The sequence below is a fragment of the Malaclemys terrapin genome, chromosome 5 (assembly GCF_027887155.1).
Source record: "Malaclemys terrapin pileata isolate rMalTer1 chromosome 5, rMalTer1.hap1, whole genome shotgun sequence".
NCBI classification, from domain to species: Eukaryota; Metazoa; Chordata; order Testudines; family Emydidae; genus Malaclemys; species Malaclemys terrapin.
The window spans coordinates 62,706,248-62,728,820 of NC_071509.1; the positions used below are offsets into that span (position 1 = coordinate 62,706,248).

General features: G+C 42.2%; 1 protein-coding gene across 9 annotated transcripts in view; it reads left to right on the forward strand.

Annotated features, from left to right (window-relative positions):
* IRF2 (interferon regulatory factor 2) overlaps window positions 1-22,573 on the forward strand; it is a 73,346-nt gene that overhangs the window by 45,403 nt on the left and 5,370 nt on the right. For 8 of the 9 annotated variants that reach the window (XM_054029005.1, XM_054029011.1, XM_054029006.1 and 5 more), the window contains 5 exons: window positions 2,106-2,205; window positions 2,829-3,005; window positions 6,384-6,430; window positions 13,646-13,760; window positions 18,921-19,085. In XM_054029005.1, the coding sequence (XP_053884980.1) occupies window positions 2,106-2,205; window positions 2,829-3,005; window positions 6,384-6,430; window positions 13,646-13,760; window positions 18,921-19,085 (604 nt within the window). The remainder of the gene's footprint in view (window positions 1-2,105; window positions 2,206-2,828; window positions 3,006-6,383; window positions 6,431-13,645; window positions 13,761-18,920; window positions 19,086-22,573) is intronic. The other variant, XM_054029004.1, reaches the window with a different exon arrangement.

Here is a 22,573-nt window from a genome sequence, read left to right on the forward strand (position 1 = left end):
GCATCCACAGGCTTGAAGTGGTTTCTATCCTATACAGAGTTTATAGTTTGGCTCAATGGCTCTCAGCCTCCTGCTATACAAATTGTTCCAACACCCCTGCAGACTAGATGATCTAATGGTCCCTTCTGGCCTTAAAAGCCTATGTATCTATGAATATAAGCACTCTTAAATTCTATAAATGTTAATATAAAAACCTAGAGAACTTGATTAATTTTCTGAAGTACACCATTTGTTTCATCCCTGTTAGATTGTATAAGACATTTCCGTAAAGTGTACTTACTGCCATCTTCAACATGCTCAAACATCTCTCAGGCTCAAACCCATCTTTTATTAATGTAGAAGGTGCATAGTAAATATTACGCAAAGAAAAGAAGAGGATAATTATATATTTAAACCAGCCTTGCAAAAATCCACTCACTCATCTGGGGCAAGTATTTTGTTAACGGGCAAGAAATATGTTATTAGTATCTTCATTGTTGTTAAGTTAAATGTAGGCAAATGGAATTTTATGTTTAGGCTGATAAATTTTCACAACAATTTTGAAATGATGTTTAGAAAATACATCTAGCCCCAAACTTTTACAATGTTTTGCCTTTTTTCATTCTCCATCGGTTCTTTTGGTTTCAGTATTGTTTTGTTGATTCACTTGAGTATATTCCCTCTTGCTGCATGACCATCTCTCCCTTTGATACTCCTTAGTTCATGACACACACATTGTGTATTATCACAGGAGAAAAGGTTCAGGCAAGCATTGAGCTGGAGCTAGGGATTGCTAAATCATTGACTTGAACCATTACTGCTGTGTCTTGCATTGCAGTGCTGTTTGTGCTTCCTACCAGGATGGTGCTGGTTGGAAGCACGGATAGTGCTGACAGGCATTAAAGCTTTGGGCCTGTCCTTGCTGGGTTTGGATGCAGTGATGCTTTGGACCCGAGCACAGCAGGGGTGGGCAAAGAGCTTTCACCTTAGATATGATCAATTATAGCTGTGGAAGGAGGAGAGCTTCTTTTCAGACTGATCAATCAGAGAGAAAAAAATGAGAATAGAAGAATAAAAATGAACATAACTATATAGTCCTAACAAACAAGAGAGAGAAAAGTTTGAGTGGAATCAGAAGCTGAAGTAAAAGGCAGAATCAGAAAAAGAAAATATCATTGAGAGATGAGAAAAGAAAAAAAGTAAAACTTTACTTTTATAGAGATATTTGTGTGTGAGAGAATACATATGGGACGTAGACTAGGAGGAGAGACAGATAGAGAAGGAAAAAAAGTGGCGCTGAAGGAAGAAGAGAAGACCACACACGAGCTACAGTTCGTTAATTTTTAGATTATTTCATAGAAATGTATAAAATGCATTGATCACAATGTTCTTAGATGTAACCTTCAGAGCAGTAAAGAAAGAGTACATTCTTCTGTTCTATACTGAGATACTAAAATGATCCTTAGTCCCTCCCCTTTTGCATCCTGCTTCCTTAATGACCTTTGATTCCTGCTGTGAAGGAGTCTTGTACATTTCACTGTGTTATTGTGTCTGATTTGCTTGCCTCACCCAATTTTAGATGTCATCATCTCCTACTGTGCTGGTGCCTCATAGGCTAAATTTTAAGCCCCTCACCCTCCTACAAATTTCTAATCGTAAAAAGAAAAAATTCTGCACTGCCAAAAGTGCCTTGATTTTGAATATTTATAAATGTGTGGTGCAGCATATGATATACATGTGTCAGCTTGGAAAACCTGCCCAATTTTTAGTCCATAAAGGGTAGGCTGACCAGATGTACCATTTTTAAAGGGACAGTCCCGTTTTTGGGGACTTTTTCTTATATAGGCGCTTTTTACTCCCCACCCCCATCCCGTTTTTTCACAATTGCTGTCAGGTCACCCTAATAAAGGGGCATCTGAAGGTTTCACAGATTTAGGGCTCTATCCTGCTCCCTCTGATGCCAGTGGATGTTTTGCCATTGACTTCAGCAATAGCAGGATTGGACCATAAGGGAGCAAATGAAACAAAATACTTGCAGATGCTGGAACTGTAGATGTGTTTTTAAATGAGTGGATTAAAGTCCTCAGAAAATCTGTGATTCAATCAGAGTTTGTTTTTCTTTCCAGGAGAAGAAGATTTTTCAGATTCCCTGGATGCACGCTGCACGACATGGGTGGGATGTTGAAAAAGATGCTCCTTTATTTAGAAACTGGGCAATTCACACAGGTACTGGAACTCTCATTTCTGCGGACCAGATTTTGTTTGCCTTTGTGTTTCTCCCGGAGATTTTCCCTTTAATTTTGTTCGTTTTTGCAAATGCGGTGAATGAATTTAAGGACCTGAATCTGTGAGATGCTGAGAACCTCTTGCGACATCCTTGGTACTCTCCTAACTTTATTGAAGGGCCGTAACTTGCTTCCATTGAAGACAACAGTGAAACTTCATTGACCGAAATGGAAATGAAATTGGTTCAAAATCAATGGGAATAGAGACGGCTCAGCAGCCCTTATGCTCTTAAATTTTAATACAGGTTTGAACCAGGTATAATAAAGGTATGTGCTGTAAAAGCTTACTCGCACAACTCTAGCATTGCATCTGATCTGCAACACCCATACTATTCCAGCTCAGGGCCTTTCTTGAGAAGAAGCTGTCAACATATAGTCTAGAGATGTGCATGAAAATGAGATCACCAAATGAGCCTTCTCTTGTAACCTAAACTGTGGTTTGAACTTGTCTCTCCAGAATCAAAAGGAGTGCACTGACACTAACTCATGGTGCTACTAGCTCTCCCTGGGCTTTGAAAAAATGTTTAATATGTACCTAACTTTCTTTATTTTCTTGCTTGTTAGGAAAATTTCAACCAGGAGTAGATAAACCTGATCCAAAGACATGGAAGGCAAACTTCAGATGCGCTATGAACTCCTTGCCTGATATAGAAGAAGTCAAAGACAAAAGTATAAAGAAAGGAAACAATGCCTTCAGGGTTTACAGGATGCTACCCTTATCTGAAAGGCCTTCCAAAAAAGGTAGACGAAGGGACCCATGAACATGAAATCAATGTTAGGTACCTAGCTGGATCTTAATTTGATGATGGAGACTTCTACTCCAGTATCTGAGACCTGCAAAATATGGCTGTTGTACCTTGGCTTCTGTGAAGTCACATGTATTTATCCAAAATATTTCCATGAACAATAGACAGACTGCATTCATTTAAAGGGATAATATACTTTTTTTTTTTTTTTTTTTTTTTGAAAGAGAGAGCATACACAGGATGTGATGTCTGAAGATCAAGTGTCTGGTATAAATTGGTTTAGCTTCATTGAAGACAATGGAGCCATATTGATTAGCAGCTGTGGCTCTGACTCCAGATATCGAGTCTGTTTCATATTTGGAGCAAAAAGGAAACCATTATGGTCAAGATGGGACATGGAAGTTCTGAGTTTCTGCTACATTTTAAAGGGAAAAACCATTCTACTTCTACAATGTTACAATCATTTCATTTCTACTCCCAAAGAGAAACAAATTGACATTTCCCCCCATCCTATGAAGTGTCTGACTAAGTGTCCTACTGGGTGGCACTTAGCACTGGAACAGGTATACATGCATAGGTTGGAGATCTGTGCTTTGTAGCAGATCCTTCCCTCCACCCCTGCTCCCCCCCTTTGCCTGTACAAAAAAACTCTTTCTGAAAGAGGTGCAGATGTGGATTATTCAAGAAACATTAATTTAGGCACAGGTATCTACCACCTTATAGGACATGGGAAAGCCATGGAGAATGGCGCCTTCTTCTCACCCATGGTTCCACCTTCTAAAGCCTCCCATAGTCCAATCTCCATAGAGTGTCCACAGGGGAGAAGATAGCATAGAGACATCTCCGCCCTCTCTTTAGGCCTTCTGGGAGATTTCTGTCTGATCAGGGTAGCCTCCTTTCATGGAGAGAGATTAGGGAGATAGTGGATATGATTATAGTTAACAGAACTCATTCAGAATTAGGAGGCAGACATCTTGCTGCCTGCTGGCTAATTGGGTTAGGAAAAAACCCACTCTTGGTTGCATTCAGTGGCAGAAATATGGTACATCCAGAGTGTAAATTAGCTAGGGTCTGTGTGGACACACCTTTTTCTGTGTTGTTTTTTTTTAGTTTTGTTTTCTTCATAAATAGTGGCTAGGAGTCCCAAAGAAAACAGAAAATACACCCCCTAGACCTAGTGCTCCTCTGCAGTCTGCTTCATATCCTACACCGTTCAGACCAGTTCCTGCCCCAGATGGCAGGTTCCCTGCCTGAATCCTCTACTCCTATCTGCCACTAGGCATTTACAGCTCCTGTTGGCCACTCTGCCCCTAAAATCATAGAAGATTAGGGTTGGAAGAGACCTTAGGAGTTCATCTAATCCAACCCCCTGCTCAAAGCAGGACCAACCCCAACTAAATCATCCCAGCCAGGGCTTTGTCAAGCCAGGCCTTAAAAACCTCTAAGGATGGAGATTCCACCACCTCCCTAGGTAACGCATTCCAGTGCTTCACCACCCTCCTAGTGAAATAGTGTATCCTAATATTCAACCTAGACCTCCCCCACTGCAACTAGAGACCATTGCTTCTTGTTCTGTCATCTGCCACCACTGAGAACAGCCGAGCTCCATCCTCTTTGGAACCCCCCTTCAGGTAGTTGAAGGCTGCTATTAAATCCCCCCTCACTCTCCTCTTCTGCAGACTAAATAACCGCAGTTCCCTCAGCCTCTCCTCGTAAGTCATGTGCCTCAGCCCCCTAATCATTTTCATTGCTCTCCGCTGGACTCTCTCCAATTTGTCCACATCCTTTCTGTAGTGGGGGGACCAAAACTGGACACAATACTCCAGTGCCAAATAGAGGGGAATAATCACTTCCCTTTATCTGCTGGCAATGCTCCTACTAATACAGCCCAATATGTCATTGGCCTTCTTGGCAAGGAGGGCACACTGCTGACTCATATCCAGCTTCTCCTCTGCTGTAATCCCCAGGTCCCTCTCTCTTCTTCTCCACCCAATCAGAGATTGCCACACCAAACACTCCTTCCACTACTATCAAGCACAAGCCCTCCCCCTTTTTCCATTCCTCATGCTACCTGCAGCCAAACACACCCAGTGGTGGTTGAAAGGCGAGGAGTGGCTGAGGTGATGCTATACTTGGTAAGGTGAGTGTGACTGGAGGAGAAAGACAGGGAACCGGGCACTTACAGGGGAAGGACTAGACTGAGCTATGTATGGCAGATTGGGCACAGCAGATATTTGGTTTTAAAGTTACTGGGTGTCACCCGCCTATGATGCATTTTATAGACTCTGGCATACCTTGTTGCACTGAGTTACACTCCATTCAAATTTGTACGGTTCTCTTCATAGCCATAAAAGCTAGAAACATAATTTGTCTTCAAAATGACAGCTGAGTTTCTGGAGCACAGAGCTGATTCTGGAATACGCAGGGCCTTGTCTGTAATTGCATAATGTGTTGCCACCTTCCGGCTCTGTCTCTTAAATAAATTGAGGCACAAATAGGGGCAAAAGAAATTGGCTGAGCATCACTGTGAATTAAAAATCCTTGCAATGTCCCAGTACAAGGGATGGCTGAATCTCATAGAGTTCAAGGTTTTGTGAATATGGTAATCTATTTGGATTCTCAAAACAAGTGTGTTTCACAAACCATTCCCATTCTAATTGAAATCCATGTGTTTTTTTCCAAGTGTGATTACATTCAAACAAACACGTTTTTCTAACTAAAGGGACCCTTCTACTACATATCAGGGGGGAAAAAAGGCCAGTCATGGGTGCTGGAATTAGGGATGCTGGGGGTGCTGCTGCAGCAGCCCCTGGCTTGAAGTGGTTTCCATCCCATACAGGGTTTACAATTTGGTACAATGGCTCTCAGCACCCCCACTGTACAAATTGTTTCAGCACCTGGGGCCTTTAATGCCTCCTGTCTACAAGCTAGGCTGAATGTGTGGGCGATCTGTGTATGGTGTACTGCATAGACTGTGTTTATTTTTAATTAGGAGGTGTGCTTTCTTCCCCTCTGCTCCTCTTTTCAGTCCCTGTTTTTCAATCTGTTCTCTGTGTTCCATTTCCCCCCTGTTTTTCCACTGGATTTTTTTCCCCCTCTCTGCCCCATCAATGCTTCTTTTTTACAGTCTGTTCAAAGCAGACTATGTACCCAAAATATTGGAACAGAACTTTTTGGCCCCTCAGTGCTGAAGTATGTTCAAAATTAAGCATAATGAGTCCTCCCATCCCTAGCAGATCCTGATGTTTTGAGGCACCTCGTGATATTTCCTAGTTAGTATTTTTTTTTCCTGCCAAGGGGTAGGAGGGGGTTGATTGGTTGTTCATCTCAATTGGTTGTAACAAAACTTCCTTCCTTCCTTCCATTGCTCCAGGAAAGAAACCAAAGACTGAGAAGGATGACAAATCCAAACAAATAAAGGTAAGAGTTGGCTGTTTCATAGTGAGCGACACTCTAGCTTGTGTCAGTTATTCTGTTGTAACTTTTCTTATACCCACTCTAAAATAATATCCGAGCTACTTGTAGTCCATTCTGCCATCTTTCTTTGCCTGTGGTTTCTCACCTAACGTCTTTAGAATGGCACACTTTCATTTCTTTAACATGAAGCTTGTTGCAACTGTGGCTGATGTGATCAGAGTAGCACTAGCTTTTGTGTTGCAGCTGGATATTGGAAAACAGTCAGCTTGTGGATATATTTAGCAAATGTACATTTGTGTTGATAGAAATAAAATAACTATGTAGGGAATGGTCCTAGGCAACAACAATACCCTATGTAATTAATTTGTGTTGCTGTTGTGTTGGAAATTAGTTTGTATTTAGGTAAGAACGGTAGCTCTAATAGGGTTGCAGTCTGTGTTCATGACTCCTTTGCACATCCTGGAACTGAGCGCAGAGCTCCTGCCAAAACATACTATGGGCCTGAACTTGCCAATCCTCACTAGCAAGTGTTGTGCTTCCTAGCTGGAGTAGTTCCATTGAAGTCATTAGAGAGAGACTGACGCATGCTCCAGAGTAAATGTTAGCAGGACTGGGCTGTAAGCCAGAAATAAATCCGAAATCTTGTTCAGAAAAAACAACTGAAAACAAAGTTTACCGTCTCAAATCATTAGCAGAACATGGGGCAAATCCTGCAACCTTTTCTCTGGCAAAGCTGTCATTGAAATCTGTGTCCACAGTAACAGCTCCTTTGTAGTGTATGAGTTGTAGCAGTGTGCAGTAATGAGCAGCCCCTGACTTCCCTGCCACTCCCTATTAAAGAGAGACCAAATTCAGTCCTGACATTAGCAGGTTCAGCTGTCCCTGGGTCAGTGGTAATTTCATCTGCTTACACCAGAGGAGAATTTAGCGCCAGCTGTTGTGAAGTCAGTGGGAATTCTGCCTGAGTATGTACTGAAGGGTCTGGCCTTATATTTCTCCTAATTAAATTGAAATTTTTGAGAAGAAACTGTAGTTCTTATATATGTGTGAGCTATTCCACTTAGCAGGCTCTGCATGCCATGGCCCCCCTTAAGGACATGGAAAGGATTTTATGCATTGTGAACTCAAAGACCCTTTTTGAAATGCACCCTTGTTAAAACTGAATTCAGGGTAAAATTCTCCTGATGCATCACAGAATCAAATTCTCCACAGTTGGACTATGGCTTTCAATGGAATGAGGTGGCAAACAAAACCTGTGCTGGCATTTGTCTTATTTAATACATAAGTATACTTAATATTTCAAGATATTACTTTATTGTATTTTTATTGAGTTTAAGATTGTTTTAAGACAACACTATTTAACCCTGGTATCCAGATTACATAGCCACCAGTATTCATTTTAATGCAAGTGCCAATCATAATTAGCAGCCAGAGGGATGCAAATTGCCAGCAGAGAAACAATTCTCTACCCATACCTACTCACATGGGTCCAGTCCTCTGAGCACTCATTACCAGAGTACTTCAAGTGAAATCAGTGGGATTATTACTCATGGCATTATGCCTGGTAATAAGTGTTCGTAAGAGTAGGCCCCAAGTGTTGGGAGCAGCATCTTCCGGATATTATATCCTGTAACACTGGAACATGTAAGCTGTTTGTCTGTACTTCCAGCCCACTCTCCCATACACCAATGAGCTTAGAACTCACCAGCCCCTATGAGCTGGAGCCAGGATGCTATCCCAGAGTATTCTGGTTTATTTCAACAACTGTGCATGTGCCGATTTTAGATTGTTTATGTTTTAAAATGATTGCAGTCTCTGTACTCAACAACTATTAGAATGCCATCAATTATTGCAGAAGTAATAGTGATCCTTAATTCAGACACTGCCACATAGGTAAAGGATGAACTAATTTACAAATATGTTGTTTGAAAATTGAAACACACTTATAATTTTCAAGTCTACAAAGGTGTTTTGTTGATGATTTGGATTCTTTATTTTTATTTTATTTTAAACGAAAGCTTTGCACTTCACCTTTAAAACAGTGTTTCATTCTCATGAAGATTACTGGGAAACTTTTCCATGACATGATGGCTGTTAAAGTGCCTGAAATAATCCTGTGGTCTATACTTTACAGATGGAGAAGACTAAGGACTGGAAGCTGAGTGCTCAAAAGGAGTTAGGTGTTGTGACACAATGCATAACTTTTAGATGCTCAGAAAATCACAGGGACAATGCTGCAATTTGCAAAGCCTGAGTTAGACATCTAGATTCCCTATACAATGAATAGGAAGAGAGAGCACCTTCGAATGATATTCTCAAAAGCCAGTATGTGAGGCAGGGAGACACCTAAGCTAGCCAACGGGAGAAGCTGACAAGAGAACTGAATACTAAGCGCTGCCCCTCTTACAGAGATAGATGCACAAAGATGCAAGGAGATGCTGATCTCTGTTGCTGATGCTCGCTTTATAACTTTTGGCCCTATGGTAAAGTGCTCACCTGGAATGTGGGAAACCCAGGTTCATTTCCTCCCTCAGGCAGAGGGGGAGAGAGGAATTGAATAGGGATCTCCTACCTCTCAGAAGAATATTTTGATGTGGGGGCTCCCTCAGTCTCTCCTGCTGAATCTGTCCCACTGTGGAAAACAGTGAAAGAGAAATTGGAGCAGGGTACTGGACCCAGGGTGTCCCATGTCCCAGGTGAGTGCCCTAACCACTGGACTGTAGAGCCATTCTCTCTCTCCCCCCCACCCCCCCATGACTGTGGATAAATATTTAAATAGTAATTGGGCCAGCAAGATTGGGCTCCCAGCTCCAATCACAGTTTCATTATTTTTCCACACTGGAACAGCTTTATCAGGAGAGACTCAGCGAGCCCCCCATCAGAACATCCCATAGTGTGGTGGCTAGAGCACTCTCCTGAGAGGTAAGAGACCCCTGTTCAAATCCTCCCTCTTCCTCTCTGTTTGAGTGGGAAATTGAACCCGAGTCTCCTGCATCCCAGGTAACTGCTCTAACCATGGGGCTCTTCCTCCAAGTGGGCTTTGGTTGGGACCTGATCTGGAAGGCAGCCTCTGAGTATGCCTACCGGTCAGCTCCCACATGCAACTTAAGCATCCCAACACCTCTGTATCTCCTGGTTTGACAGTCGCTCTGGGGCTCAAGTGGGAAGTAGGGATCCAGACACCTAAGGTGAACCAGCAGTGCAAATGCCCAAAGGCAGAGACATTGGTCCTGAGGGAATTTTTACCCTGAAAATGTAGGCATTGAGTGTGTTTAGGTATCTACAGGGGTTAGGCAGGAGTCTTGTGCCTCACAGTGGAGCCAAAACTGGAACATAGATGCCTAATTCCTTTTGAGCAGCCGGCCCTAGATCCCCAGCTCTGACACCTTCTGTCTCTACAGTTCTACGGTGCCAAAGGCTGAAAGAGCCCATCGTGTAACTTAGAGCAACCTAAATTCAGTCTGCTTCACGTTACACTGTCTGCTGCATTCCCATAGGGATTGCTCCACTGACTAAGTACCAGCTGGGACACAGTGTGCTCCCTTCCTGCCCCCAGCATGCCCCTCCTATCCCTGCCCCTGACAAACCCCTGCTGAAAATCTGCAGCTGCTTCCTTAAAGTGGCTTTAAGATCCTTTTTGTACCAATGAGGTGCTGGTGCAGTGCAAAGTAGACTTAGTCAGGGCCAAGAATCTGGCCCTAACTTCAGTGTTATCTATTGCTGATTATTAGTATTAATATTGATAGTACACTGGTGCCCAATATTGGTAGCCCCTTTGTGCTAGGCATTGTACAAACATGCAAATGTTTGTTTTGTGGCTGCAATGTTAGGGTCCCATTGGAAAATTACTGCCTAACTTTTACAAACACATGATAGGCAGAAAAGCATCTGCTATGGCAGAAAAGTACCACTTTTATAGTAACCACTTGCACAGTTTGATCTGAAGATTTTGGCCTGGATCAGTTTTTGCTGAGTGGAGGCAGAATTTAAGGCAGAGAGAGAGAGAGGAATTGTCACAGTTCGGGGCAACTGCACCTGTATTTCCCCTCCATGGTCCACCAAGGGCATCCATTCTCGGCTTCTGGCTCCCAGCTATCACCTATCCTGGGTGGAGACTTGTGTCTCTCTCCCTCCTGACCGAGGGTTTTCTAGGCTGCACATTTCCTGCCTACACTGTGATATCCCAAGCAAGCTAGACTGCCTAAACAGGCCAGTGTCTGTGTTTTGCTCTGTCTCCAGAGGTTATGACCAGGTAATTGCCCACAGTTTTAAGTTACCACGCAGTCCTTTCTAAGCAGGCTACTTTTATTCTTCAGGTGGAAGCATTACAGAAAAAAACATATTAAAACAATAAAAGAGCCTATACACATGCTAATAAGTTTACCAGAGATCACCCCTTTCTCTTCAGCAGGGCTTTGGTAGGAGTCAGTCCTTCAAACCCCACCAAGGATTTTGTTCTGTGGTTACAAGTTCATATCTGCTTTAGCTCAGAACAAGCACACTGACACTGGGCAAATTAGCCTGTTTCTTTACATATAGTGTGGCCTTTGATCGTCCGATTCTGAGAACAGGAGACGATGATCCCTTCCTGAGTGCATAGCTTTAGAAGGCTGGGTTTTTGCATAAGTAGGGGGAAGGAATTTGCATTCACCTCCCTCTAGCTATTTCCCAGGAACTCCACTTTACATGTATTGTCCCAAAAGATCATTTTTGTCTGCCATATTGTTCAATATAGTAGTCTGATCATCCAAGTCCACAATAATAGAGAACCTTTGCATTTAATACAGTGGACTCCAAAGATAATTAATTCAATAAGGGTTTTCAAGGATATTTCAGGAAATTGCCATATCTGTCACATCAATTTTAAAAAGCTCTTTAATGTATTTGAACAAACAATGGGCCAAATTAATCCCCATTATAGCACCATTTACTTCCCGATGTACAGTAGGGATAGATTTGTCTCTATCTTTTAGACTCTTCCTGTTTAGCATTTTTTAATTTATGGTACTTTATTCAGCATCCACTGCTAACAAGAGAAAAATTGTTTTTCACTTTAATTTCCACAATCAATTCTGATTTTAAAAAAATCACAAAAAATTGGTGCATGTCCCCAGATAATTTGGGACCATTCTGATCTTTGGCTCTTGCTGTAAATTCATCCTGCTTGTGTCCATCTGAATCGGTTTTCAGACAGTAGGCCCTGTCCTGCCCACAGTGAAAACAATGAGAATTTTCCCATTGATTTCAGTAAGAGCAGCAGCTGCCCTGCTGTAGTAAGAATAAGTGGTGGTTTTATAACTTGTTTCATAGCTTATCAGGTATAGCGTATGGGAACTGTAACAGGGAAACACCCCACTGGAAACCTTCCCAAGACCAATAGATTATAACCTACCACTGCATGTTCTCACATGCACACATAGTAAGTTATCCATTTAGAGAGATTTATACAGTTTACAACAAGGTAGCCAAGCTTTGCGATGGTCTGAGTACAAGTAGTACATGTTATATACATGATATAAGTAAAAATATTTGCCTCATAATGACATATATCCCCAGGTAACAGCCCCATATGCTTCATCTTCTCCACAGTTCCTGTGTGTGTGTGTGTGTGTGTGTGTGTGTGTGTGTGTGCGCGTGTGCATAGACAAAAGGCCTGATTCTCTTCTCACACTCATTTAAATTAGGAGTAACTTCACTGAGTTCAGTGGAGTCTTTCTGGTATTAAACCAGTGCATGTCAGAAGAGAGTCATGGCCCAAGTAACCTAGAACTTTTTGTAGTCCTAATTTTTCTTTGCTGTCCATGGATCCTTTATGAAGGACCAGTGAAAGTTATCAGAATTCATCCTTTCCAATAGTGAACAGAAGACACTGATGCTTTGATTTATGGGACTGACACAACTGACATCACATATAAAGGGCCTGATTCTCATTTATGCTAAGGGCATTTTATACAGCTCTGGCAGAGTAAAGAGTCCTTCAGATGGGACTGAATTATATTGTCACTCACTTTAAGGCCCCATTGTAAAGTCAGAAAGATGTAAACAAGAATCAGGACCAAAAATGGTAACTACTTGGTTGGTAGCACTGCAGCTATGACTGCCAAAAACTATCCAGTTAGAGCAAGCTCATTAGAAAAGGGACATCACACTGTCCCTACAGTCTCTCTGACACCATGATCACAGAGTTTATTGGATTTACAGAGTGAAGGGCTGGGAACAGAAAACTTGAAGCCCAGTTCACCTTTGCTCTACACCTTGCGTGTTCTTTTATACCCATGCAAAGTAAGTATAAAACACTACCAGATCTGAATGGTATCATGTTACACCTACTTTGCACGCAGTTTGCTCAGATGTAAATGATCACACAAGTTTCAGGGCAAAATTGAATCAGGCCCTTACTATTAATCCTGGTATTGTCAGTCCCAAATCAAATTATATCTTATATGATTTATAGGCCTTGTCAGGCATCCAGCAGGGAGGGGGGCTGATCTTGCAGTTAATCCCTTGTTTTAAAAAAATGATGATGGTCTGTTAAAGAACTCCCAAGTTTTTTGAATATACTGTAGAAGTTATTACAAAGAGAATTACATATATTCCCCAGCTGACACGCAGCAAATACATAGAGGTATATTGTGTATAGAACAGGGGTGGTTGTTTTCACAACAGAATTGCTGTATGGCAACAGCTGTGATGAGATCTAGAAGGTTTGATTTAGTATAAATGTTTTGTTTTGTTTTGGACTCTTGTGATAGAGAAAAAATAAGGATAGAATTTAGTAATGACTGTACAGACACCTCAGGCGGTCTTTCAGAAAGAATTAAGTGCTGCAGTATGTTTGGAAAGCACTGAGGATGAATATTTAATAAAATGCTGTTTTAAGGCAGTGTGTCAGCCTCATTACCCCCAATGTTAATCTTTTATAACAAAGAGTGTATTAATTGATTTGTTCTTTGGAGGCTTGCTGTCAATGTAAAGAGTCACTTTTAACTTCAGTTTAAATGGAGAAGGCATGGAAATGTAGTTATCTCTGGCCTCCTTTTGGAGAACTTAAGTGTTGATCTTCATCCTGCTTCTACCTGGGAGCAGTGGGTATGTGTCTGGCAGAAACTGATTTGCTATGTTGTGATCTTGGCACAAAGAGATGACTAGGGAATAAAGTCAAGGTTCCTAAAATAAACGAAAACTAAATCTGACACAACTCCACTGTTTTCATTCTAGCAAGAACCAGTTGAGTCATCTTTTGCAGTGACTAATGGAATAACTGAGGTCTCTTCTGACTACTTCCTACCCTCCACTATAAAAAGTGAAGTCGACAGTACTGTGAATATTGTAGGTAAGTGCTTCCAGTGCATACTTCTCACAAGTAGTAAACCAGTATGCATGTGTCTTTAGACTTTAAACTCCAGTTCATGACATAGATGGTATCAGAATAGCACATATGACTGCATGAAGCTGACTCTAGCATCAGTATTTTACATTTTGGAGTATGCCAAAGTTATAAAACATGCTTCACAGGACCAGGTTTGTGATCTAAAGGTTTGCCACAAACCCAGAATGTGAGTTCAGGTCTCTAGCTCAATCCCTTGCTCCAAGGCTAGCAGGGGTTGGGAGCAATAAGCTCATCTTCTGAGGGGGAAAAAAAGTATTTCTCATCACTTTGGTGGCCCTTCCTGACATTAACCAACTCCCGAGAGAACCACATACAGCGTTCCACAGCCAGGTTGATATTTTATCCAGTGCACGGTGAGTAGTAACCTTGGGGCATAGAAGTTGAAAGAGTTCTCATGATTCCAAGATGGCTTGAATGGCTTTTGACAGGTTGCCATTTTGGTGGTAATTTAAAAATATATATTAAAGGGTTAAATGTGATGTGACCCAGATTATTTTAACCAGCACTTCAGTAACGGAATGTGCTGTTAACATCAAAATGTCAACAGCGAAGATGAATGAAAACTGCATTTAAAACTGGTGCGTTAGGAGTTAGCTGACAGAGTAAAATGTGAATAATTGGTTCTTAGCAATGTAAGTTGGGTTATGTTTTGACAGCTCTTTGGCTGTAGTTATTGTTAGAGTGAAATGAAATCCAATCACCACTTGGCCTAGAATGTCTTTTTTTCTGTACAAAGTGAAATGTTTGAAAATACGTTAACGTTCTCTTTGCAAAGATGATAGGTTTTAGTTGCAATGACTTGTTTTTTGTCACGTTTATTTTGCAGGCTAAGTTGTAGGCTTTTTCACAGAGAGACTTTTCTGGATGGAAAATTTAGGGTGCTTCTGCTCTCCAGGGAGCAGTATGTTTAATTGCACTGTGTTTTTATGAGCATGTTTAGATTTCTACTCCTTCTATTACAGAGGGTCTTAAAATTAGCCTTGGAGGAATTCCAGCACTGTAGTGAAACATTTTTCCCAAGTAAAGCAGACCCAAGTGCAAAATTGAAATCTAAAATACCCAAAGGTTGATGTGGAGCCAGTGGGAAGAAACTTTATACATTTTTGCTTTATTTAGAAAACTGTAAGTCAAACAATGGACAGTTTAAATCCTTTTGGGGCATATTGAGCCTGATTCCAATTAAGTCAAAAGAAAGACTGACTTCAATGGACTATGGATTTGGACTAGGTTTATAGAGCTCAATTCTGGGAGGTACTGAGTGCTTTCAACTTCCATTTAACTTCACTGGAAGTTAAATGCACACTGCATTGATAAGAGGTTCTCAGTAGTTCATAGGAAAAGACTAGTAGATGACACTAATATTTATCAGTCTGGTCTATGTGCCATAATAAAAATAAGGAAAGTTCTTCTTCGAGTGCTTGCTCATATCGATTCCAATTAGGTGTACGTGTGCCTAACTGGAATGGATATGAGCAACACATCTCGAAGAACAACAGTTACAAAGGTGAATTACCGTTTTTTACTCCGGCAAACAGAAGCGAATCCAAATGTTGTAGGGCTTTATTTTTGCCATTGTTGTCAGGTATACATCATTCATAGCAGGAATACCTAGGGCCAAATCGTGCTCCCTTCACTCATGTGAGTAATTTTTATTTCACGAATAAAGCATTTGGGATTTGGTCTACAATTGAGAGCATCCTGTTTGTGTGAGTGTGCTTTCTAGTTTAATTATCTAGGCTGTGTAATTCGGATAGGCAGCAGACAGGGAAATCCTTATTTACTACTTCAAGGAGTTTTTCAACACAAACAGCAAAAAAAAAAAAAAAGAGAGAGAGAGAGAGAGGCAGAATAGATTCATCCTGTGTGTGCTGGGGAGGGGAAGGGAAAGAGGGCGATGGTGCAGCTGAAGCTAAGCCCATGGCATTTTGTCCAAGCTACCAGTATTTTTGCTGATGAGCGTTGAATTTCTCTCTCGGGGTTGGGTAAGAATTCTCCAGTTACTGAAGAGAAAGATAAGGCCATCGAGGCAGAGTGTTCTTAATAAGACAGCATTGCACAATACAGCGCTTTCACACTGATAATGAACATGGGATGTTTTTTCCCCCTCTCTGCTCTTATTGAGAGCTTGCTGCAGAACCAGGAGGAATGTTGTTTACAGTGGAAATAAGTATCTGGAGCAAAGTGGTAGGAATTCTAAATCAGGCTCCTTCTAAAGTGCCTAGTCAATGTCTGTTTAAAGTTATGTTTGCTGGAATTGCTTCATAAAATACTGGTTTGGGGAGGTTTCCAGATTAGCTACTTGTCATTTTACAGAACAAAATTATATGCAATTATTTTAACTGGGAAAAAATGCTTCTTTCCTTTTTCTTGTTTAACACTTTTGTTAATAAGAATAGCATCTGCAGTTATGTCATCTCTGAGAAGAATTACTAAGTCTGTCATACATCAGTGTATAATCTTGGCACCAGTTTGGGGCTAGAAAAAATGTCTCCCCTGCATCCCTCCTGTTACTACATGTGTCATGGTTACTTTTTAGCTTGTTTTGAAGCATCCAATATTGGCCATTGTCAGAGACAAAATTCAGACTACATGAACTGTTGTTCAGATCCAGTATGGCAATTCGTATTCCTTAAAATAGACAAAACAATCCATCATTTTATAATCCTTCAGTCTAACAGTATATCACTACTCACAGATCACTCTGAACCAAATCCTGCAGCGCACATTCCCACAAAACTCCCATTGAAATCCATGAGATTTTTGCCTGAGTAAGGAGTTTTGACCCGCTATATTCAAATGAAAGTAGAACATAATTTTCTCTTTTGACTTTGATTATTGTAAATTCAGAGGAACACTCACGAGACTAGGTCTAACCCTGAGCTTTTTATCACCTGCTGGTTATTTTAGATTTATATTTGTGTACAACTTCTGCTTAGCAAATGTATTTCACATCAGTGCTGGAATCCCTGTTAATTTTAAAAACCTAGTGTAGCGGGGAGCAGACCACATACTGCGGATATGCTCTCTATAATATAATGCCCCCTCCATTTACTAGACAGAGAATGCATTTTATTAGTGTAATTGTTTTATGATTATATTGTTGAGATAAAGAAGTTGTACAAAGAGGAAGTATTTGTCTGTCTGTGGGTTGAACACATGACTGGAAGTTCAGGGTTTTCTTCCTGGCTTTTACCTTTGTTTCACTGTCAGTTAACCTCTGGGTGCCTTAGTTTACTCATCTGTAAAACAGGTATAAAAATATTAAGTTGTCTCACAGCTGTGTTGTGTGGCTTACCTAATGTCTGTAAAATGTTTTGGGATCCTTGGATGAAGAACTTGCAGAATATTACAGGCTGCCTCAACTTTGTAGAGAAAAAAAATGGAACTTTTTCTAACCAAAGTGTGGAGTAGCATTTACCTGCCGAAGTGGGAAACTCCTTTGTTAATATTTAACCAAATTGCGGTGCAGAGATCATGAAATACATTTCAGTCACAGACCCTGGTGCTTAGAGGCTACAGCTCAACATTGCTTTTTACATATGGTAGCTGGTATTGCAGGGGATGGCAAGAAGTCCCTGCTTCATGCCTGTCTCTAGGAGAAACTCGGCCAGATTCATTCCCTGTTTAAAACCACTGAAGTCAGTAGAATTACCCAGGGATTAATTTGGGCCACTGTCTGTAAATGAGTTTTGAACCACTGTGCCTTACAGTACCTGATGTGTATCAGGGCATCCAAAGTCCACAAAGCATTGGCAACTTGCCAAGCGCTGCATCTGACTTACATTAAGAGGGATGTATTGCAGTTACCCATCACCATTAATACAGAAGTGTAGCCTACAGTAATCACTGATTCTAGCAAGTAATGTTCTGATAAAGATGGAGCTCTGTATACTCTGGTAAGGCCTCATTTCTGTTTTAAAGATTAGCATAGCTACAGGCTGCATTGTGGAACTGTGGGCTACCTCTGGCTGGGGGCCATACTTACTGATCTGCTTAAGCATTTCCAGTGGTGACAACTGGAAAGGAAGGAGGCAGTTTTGAAGGTGTTAGAGACTGAAAACAGCAACCAAAACTTCCTTAGAAGCCTTGCTAGAAACAGTCAGGCATGGAGTGAGAACACCACAATTTAGCTATTAACGCAGGGGTGGGCAAACTTTTTGGCCCGAGGGTCACATCTGGGAATAGAAATTGTATGGTGGGCCATGAATGCTCCAAAATTGGGGTTGGGGTGCAGGGGGGGGTGAGGGCTCTGCCTGGGGGTGCGGGCTCTGGGGTGGGGCCAGAAATGAGGAGTTCATGGTGTGGGAGGGGTCTCTGGGCTGGGGTGGGGGAGTAGGGTGCGGAAAGGGGTGCAGGCTCCGACTAGGGGTGCGGGCTCTGGGGTGGGGCTGGGGATGAGGGGTTTGGGGTGCAGGAGGGTGCTCTGGGCTGGGATCTAGGCTTTTGGAGGGTGGGAGGGGGATCAGGGCAGGGGGTTGGGGCGTGGGGAGAGGCTCAGGGGGTACAGGCTCCAAGCATCGCTTACCTCAGGCGGCTCCCAGAAGCAGTGGCATGTCCCTTCTCCATCTCCTATGCGGAGGTGCGGCCTGGCCGCTCTGCACGCTGCCCCATCTGCAGACACCACCCCTGCAGCTCCCATTGGAGCACCGGAGGGGGCCATTGGAGCATGTACGAGCCGGGGGAGGAGGGGGGGGATGGGACGGGGTGCAGGACTATGCCGCAGCTGCTGGGAGCTGTGTGGTGCGGCCTCCGACCCTGTGCCCTGGCTGGAGTGCCAGAGCGTGGCTATGCTGCGGCTTCTGGGAATCACATGGATGGTCCTCAACCCTGCTCCCTGGTTGGAATGTTGGAGCGGGGCCATGCTGCGGCTTCCAGGAGCTGCATGGAGTGGACCCTGACCTTGCTCCCCGGCTGGAGCACTGGAGTGGGGCAAACCCCAGACCCCGCTCCCCAGCGGGAGCTCGCGGGCCGGCTTAAAACAGCTCACGGGCCGGTTCCAGCCCATGGGCCATAGTTTCCCACCCCAGGACTAATGCAACAGTTCAATGTGTCTGACAAATCAGGGAGTCTTGCAATAACCTATCTCTTCCTTTTCATATGGAGTTGTAGGACAGCCCCATCTTGATGGCAGTACTGAGGAGCAGGTGATAGTTGCCAATCCTCCTGATGTTTGCCAAGTAGTAGAGGTGACAACAGAGTGTGATGAGCAGCCCCTCAGCATGAGTCAGCTGTACCCTCTGCAGATCTCCCCAGTCTCCTCCTATGCAGGTAAGTCATTCCTCAAAAGAACTTTCACAAGATTCAGGAGAGCTAACAGGGTAGCGCTGGAATGTTACATAGGCCTAAGCAATTAGGCAGATACCACAGTTGGGGAGGTGGTGGATGGTTTCTTTGCTTTGTACCAGTGGTCCCCAACCTTTTTCGACTGGCGGGTGCCAGACGACGAGCCACGGAGGACCATGGCGGCGGACAAGCATCCGCCGAAATGCCGCTGACAAGCGGCAACGTCAGTAGGCATCGCCGCCAACAAGCAGCATCCAGAGGTGTCGCCGCCGAAATGCCGCCGCCTCTGGATGACGTTGCTTGTCGGCGGTATTTTGGCAGATGCTCGTATGCCGGCCAGTACGCGGGCGCACTTAGATGCCCCGGCGGGTGCCATGGCGGGGACCCCTGCTTTGTACCATAGGGTAGTTGACAGAGATTCTGAAACACTTATACTTCGCTGGTCATTTTTTTGGACCTGAGTTCTAATACTTCCCAGTGTCTTCCCTAATTTCACACTGGGAAGCCAGAAAGCAACATCTATTTTAGGAGGGAAACATAAGTGCCAATGAAGTAAACCTTTGTAGGTGCAAAATCAGTTAGGGATGCACATCTTTTATTAGAGAGACAGTGTCAATTTAAAACAGAGGTCGGCAACCTTTCAGAAGTGGTGTGCCGAGTCTTCATTTAATCACTCTAATTTAAGGTTTTGTGTGCCAATAATACATTTTAACCTTTTTAGAAGGTCTTTTTCTGTAAGTCTATAATATATAACTAAACTATTGTTATATGTAAAGTAAATAAGGTTTTTAAAATGTTTAAGAAGCTTCATTTAAAATTAAATTAAATTAAAATGCAAAATTGGACCGGTGGCCAGGACCCGGGCAGTGTGAGTGCCACTGAAAATCAGCTTGCATGCCGCCTTTGGCACATGTGCCATAGGTTGCCTACCCCTGACTTAAAATGATGGGCCATTTCACCTTGAATGGTCCCTTAGAATAAGTGCTAACTACTGATGCTAAACTATCTGTTTGAGCTTGTATTTAGCTGTGACTCTGAGTTCCTTTCCCAGACCTAAGGAAGAGCTCTGTGTAAATTGAAAACTTCTCTCTCACCAACAGAAGTTCATCCAATAAAAGATATTACCTCACCCACCTTGTCTCCTAATGCTGCAAACAAATTTATTTCTCTATAACACCTTTGATTATAAAAGTTGAAAGAGTTAAAAATCCAGTATTTCTGCCACTATTTATACTGGTGATTTTTTGTGGGGGTTTTTTTTGGTATTTTTCTCAGCTTCAACTGAAAATCAATGAAGTTAGTTTCACTTTGTTGACATTTTAGTATTGCTTTCAGATTCTTAGTGCTGGAGTTTTGGGGCTTTAAATGCTGATGGAGAAGGTTTGTTTAAAAACAACTGTTTTCATTGGATATTTTCAATATGAAAACATTTCTACATTTTATAAAAGCTTATTTTTACAATATGTAAACACTGGCCCAAATTTAAGTTGACAGTGTTATTTTACTATTACTGCCTTATGGCACTGATGTTGATTTTAGAGTTATCACATTTGCTCTTCATTCCACGATTTCCCTTGATTAGTCCCTATCATTGGTTTACAGATGAATCCTATTTTAAGAGGCTTGGGAAGCATAATGGCCTGTTTTCTCTTCCCCTTCTCTCCCTGCACAGCCTTGTTTTTTCATATTGTATCTCCCACTACCCACTCCAGTTTTCTTTAACATTTATCATACTGTAAAGCAAGAAAGTTGTATGTATAGTATATTTTTTCCATTTACTGTTTACATGTAATTCACATTTACTGATTGTCCCATGTGATGATTACAGGGAACAAAGAGCCAGATACTGCTAGCCTTACTCATGTGAATAGAAGCTTGTTCCACAAGTAGCTTCAATGGAACAATTCCTGGAGAAAGGTGCTATTTAACATGAGAAGGGCTAGCAGAACCTATCCCCGAATAGTCTAAACTACATTTCATTATTACTTATTTTTAATCAACCAAAATATTAAAATGTAGTTATCAGTAATCATTTAAAAATGTACAGTTCGTTGTTCAATCTGAAGGCATATTTGAAAGCTTTAGTTTCCTAGGTGCCTAAGGTAAATACTAGACTAAGGAAATCTATTAGATAAAGTATTTCATAGTCTCTTTGGGTGTGCATGGAGATACATTGCCAACATTCCACTAGTGCTCTTGCTCAGTGGGTCTAAAGTTATAGTTCGTGGAGCCTCAGAACAGATAGAGAGGGTGGAGAATTGGGAGATGGGCCACAGAACTGAGCACTATAGATACTTTGACACTGAGACCCACATCCGCAAAGATATTTGGGTGCTTAACTCCCATTGAAATCAATGGAATTTAGCCACCAATATAACTTTAAAGATCTGGGCCTAAACTCTTTGGGGTGGGGACTGTCTCTTTGCTATATGTTTGCACAGTATCTAGCACAAAGGAGCTGGTGCCTCTGTGCACTTCAGGTGATGATAATGTCACTGTGCAAGTGTGGAATTGGGAGTTTCAGAGGGGAGGCTGTCTCTGTTGCAGAGGTCTGCAGAATGGCAAAGCTGGACAATTATTGATCTAAACATACTTGAAAGGTGGCAACAGTCTGAGACACAACATGTTCTTCATTTTTGCACTGTTGTCAACGAGCTTACAAGCTTTCGGAGGGCACGAGTAGAAACAGAAATATTTGTCCTTTTAAACAGTCATTAATATTACATTGGTCTGGGTGTGACTCATTACTCTCTCTGTGGCTTTATCTTTCAACCATTAGGCAAATTAGTTCCAGACACATTTTTATAGAAAATATTTTTATCTTAATGTCAGGGTGAATAGCATCATGTTCTCTTGGAATCACCTCCAACATTGGTCTGTCACATGCTGATATATGATCATCATGGCCACTGTGGTTAGTCTGTAATGGTCAGAGCTTCAGAGGGGCTTTGGGAAGAGGATGTCATAAAATGTATTACTAATGGAAGATCGAGCCTTAGAAACATTTGTCTGTCAAATGCTTTTTGCACAACTCTCCCAGTATAACTGAACATGACAAAAATGCTTCTCTTAACCTCAGCCAAAGAATCTGAATAAATAATTTGAGTACATAGAAAATATATGGAACTAGATCTTGGGATGTGCGGCATCTGCTTTGCACCACTCCGTTGTCATGAAGCAGCCCAATAGCCAGCATAGCTGACCATGGGAGGATCCCGCACGTGAGGCATATCCTCCAGTGTTCATGTAATGGCTTTTATGCTACCCTCCCTAGCACAGCATTCGGGGCATGCATGGGGAAAATGAGGCACAGTTGTGGTGTCCCTATGCATTGCTGATTCTCCACTGTTGTACTGGCATTGTGGGTGTCTTCAGGATGCTCTAACTCCATGCTCGGGGATCAGCCTGGTTCACAGGTAGTTCAGGCTTGGCTAAGCACAAAGGTAACGTAAAGAATGCCACCTTCTATTTCA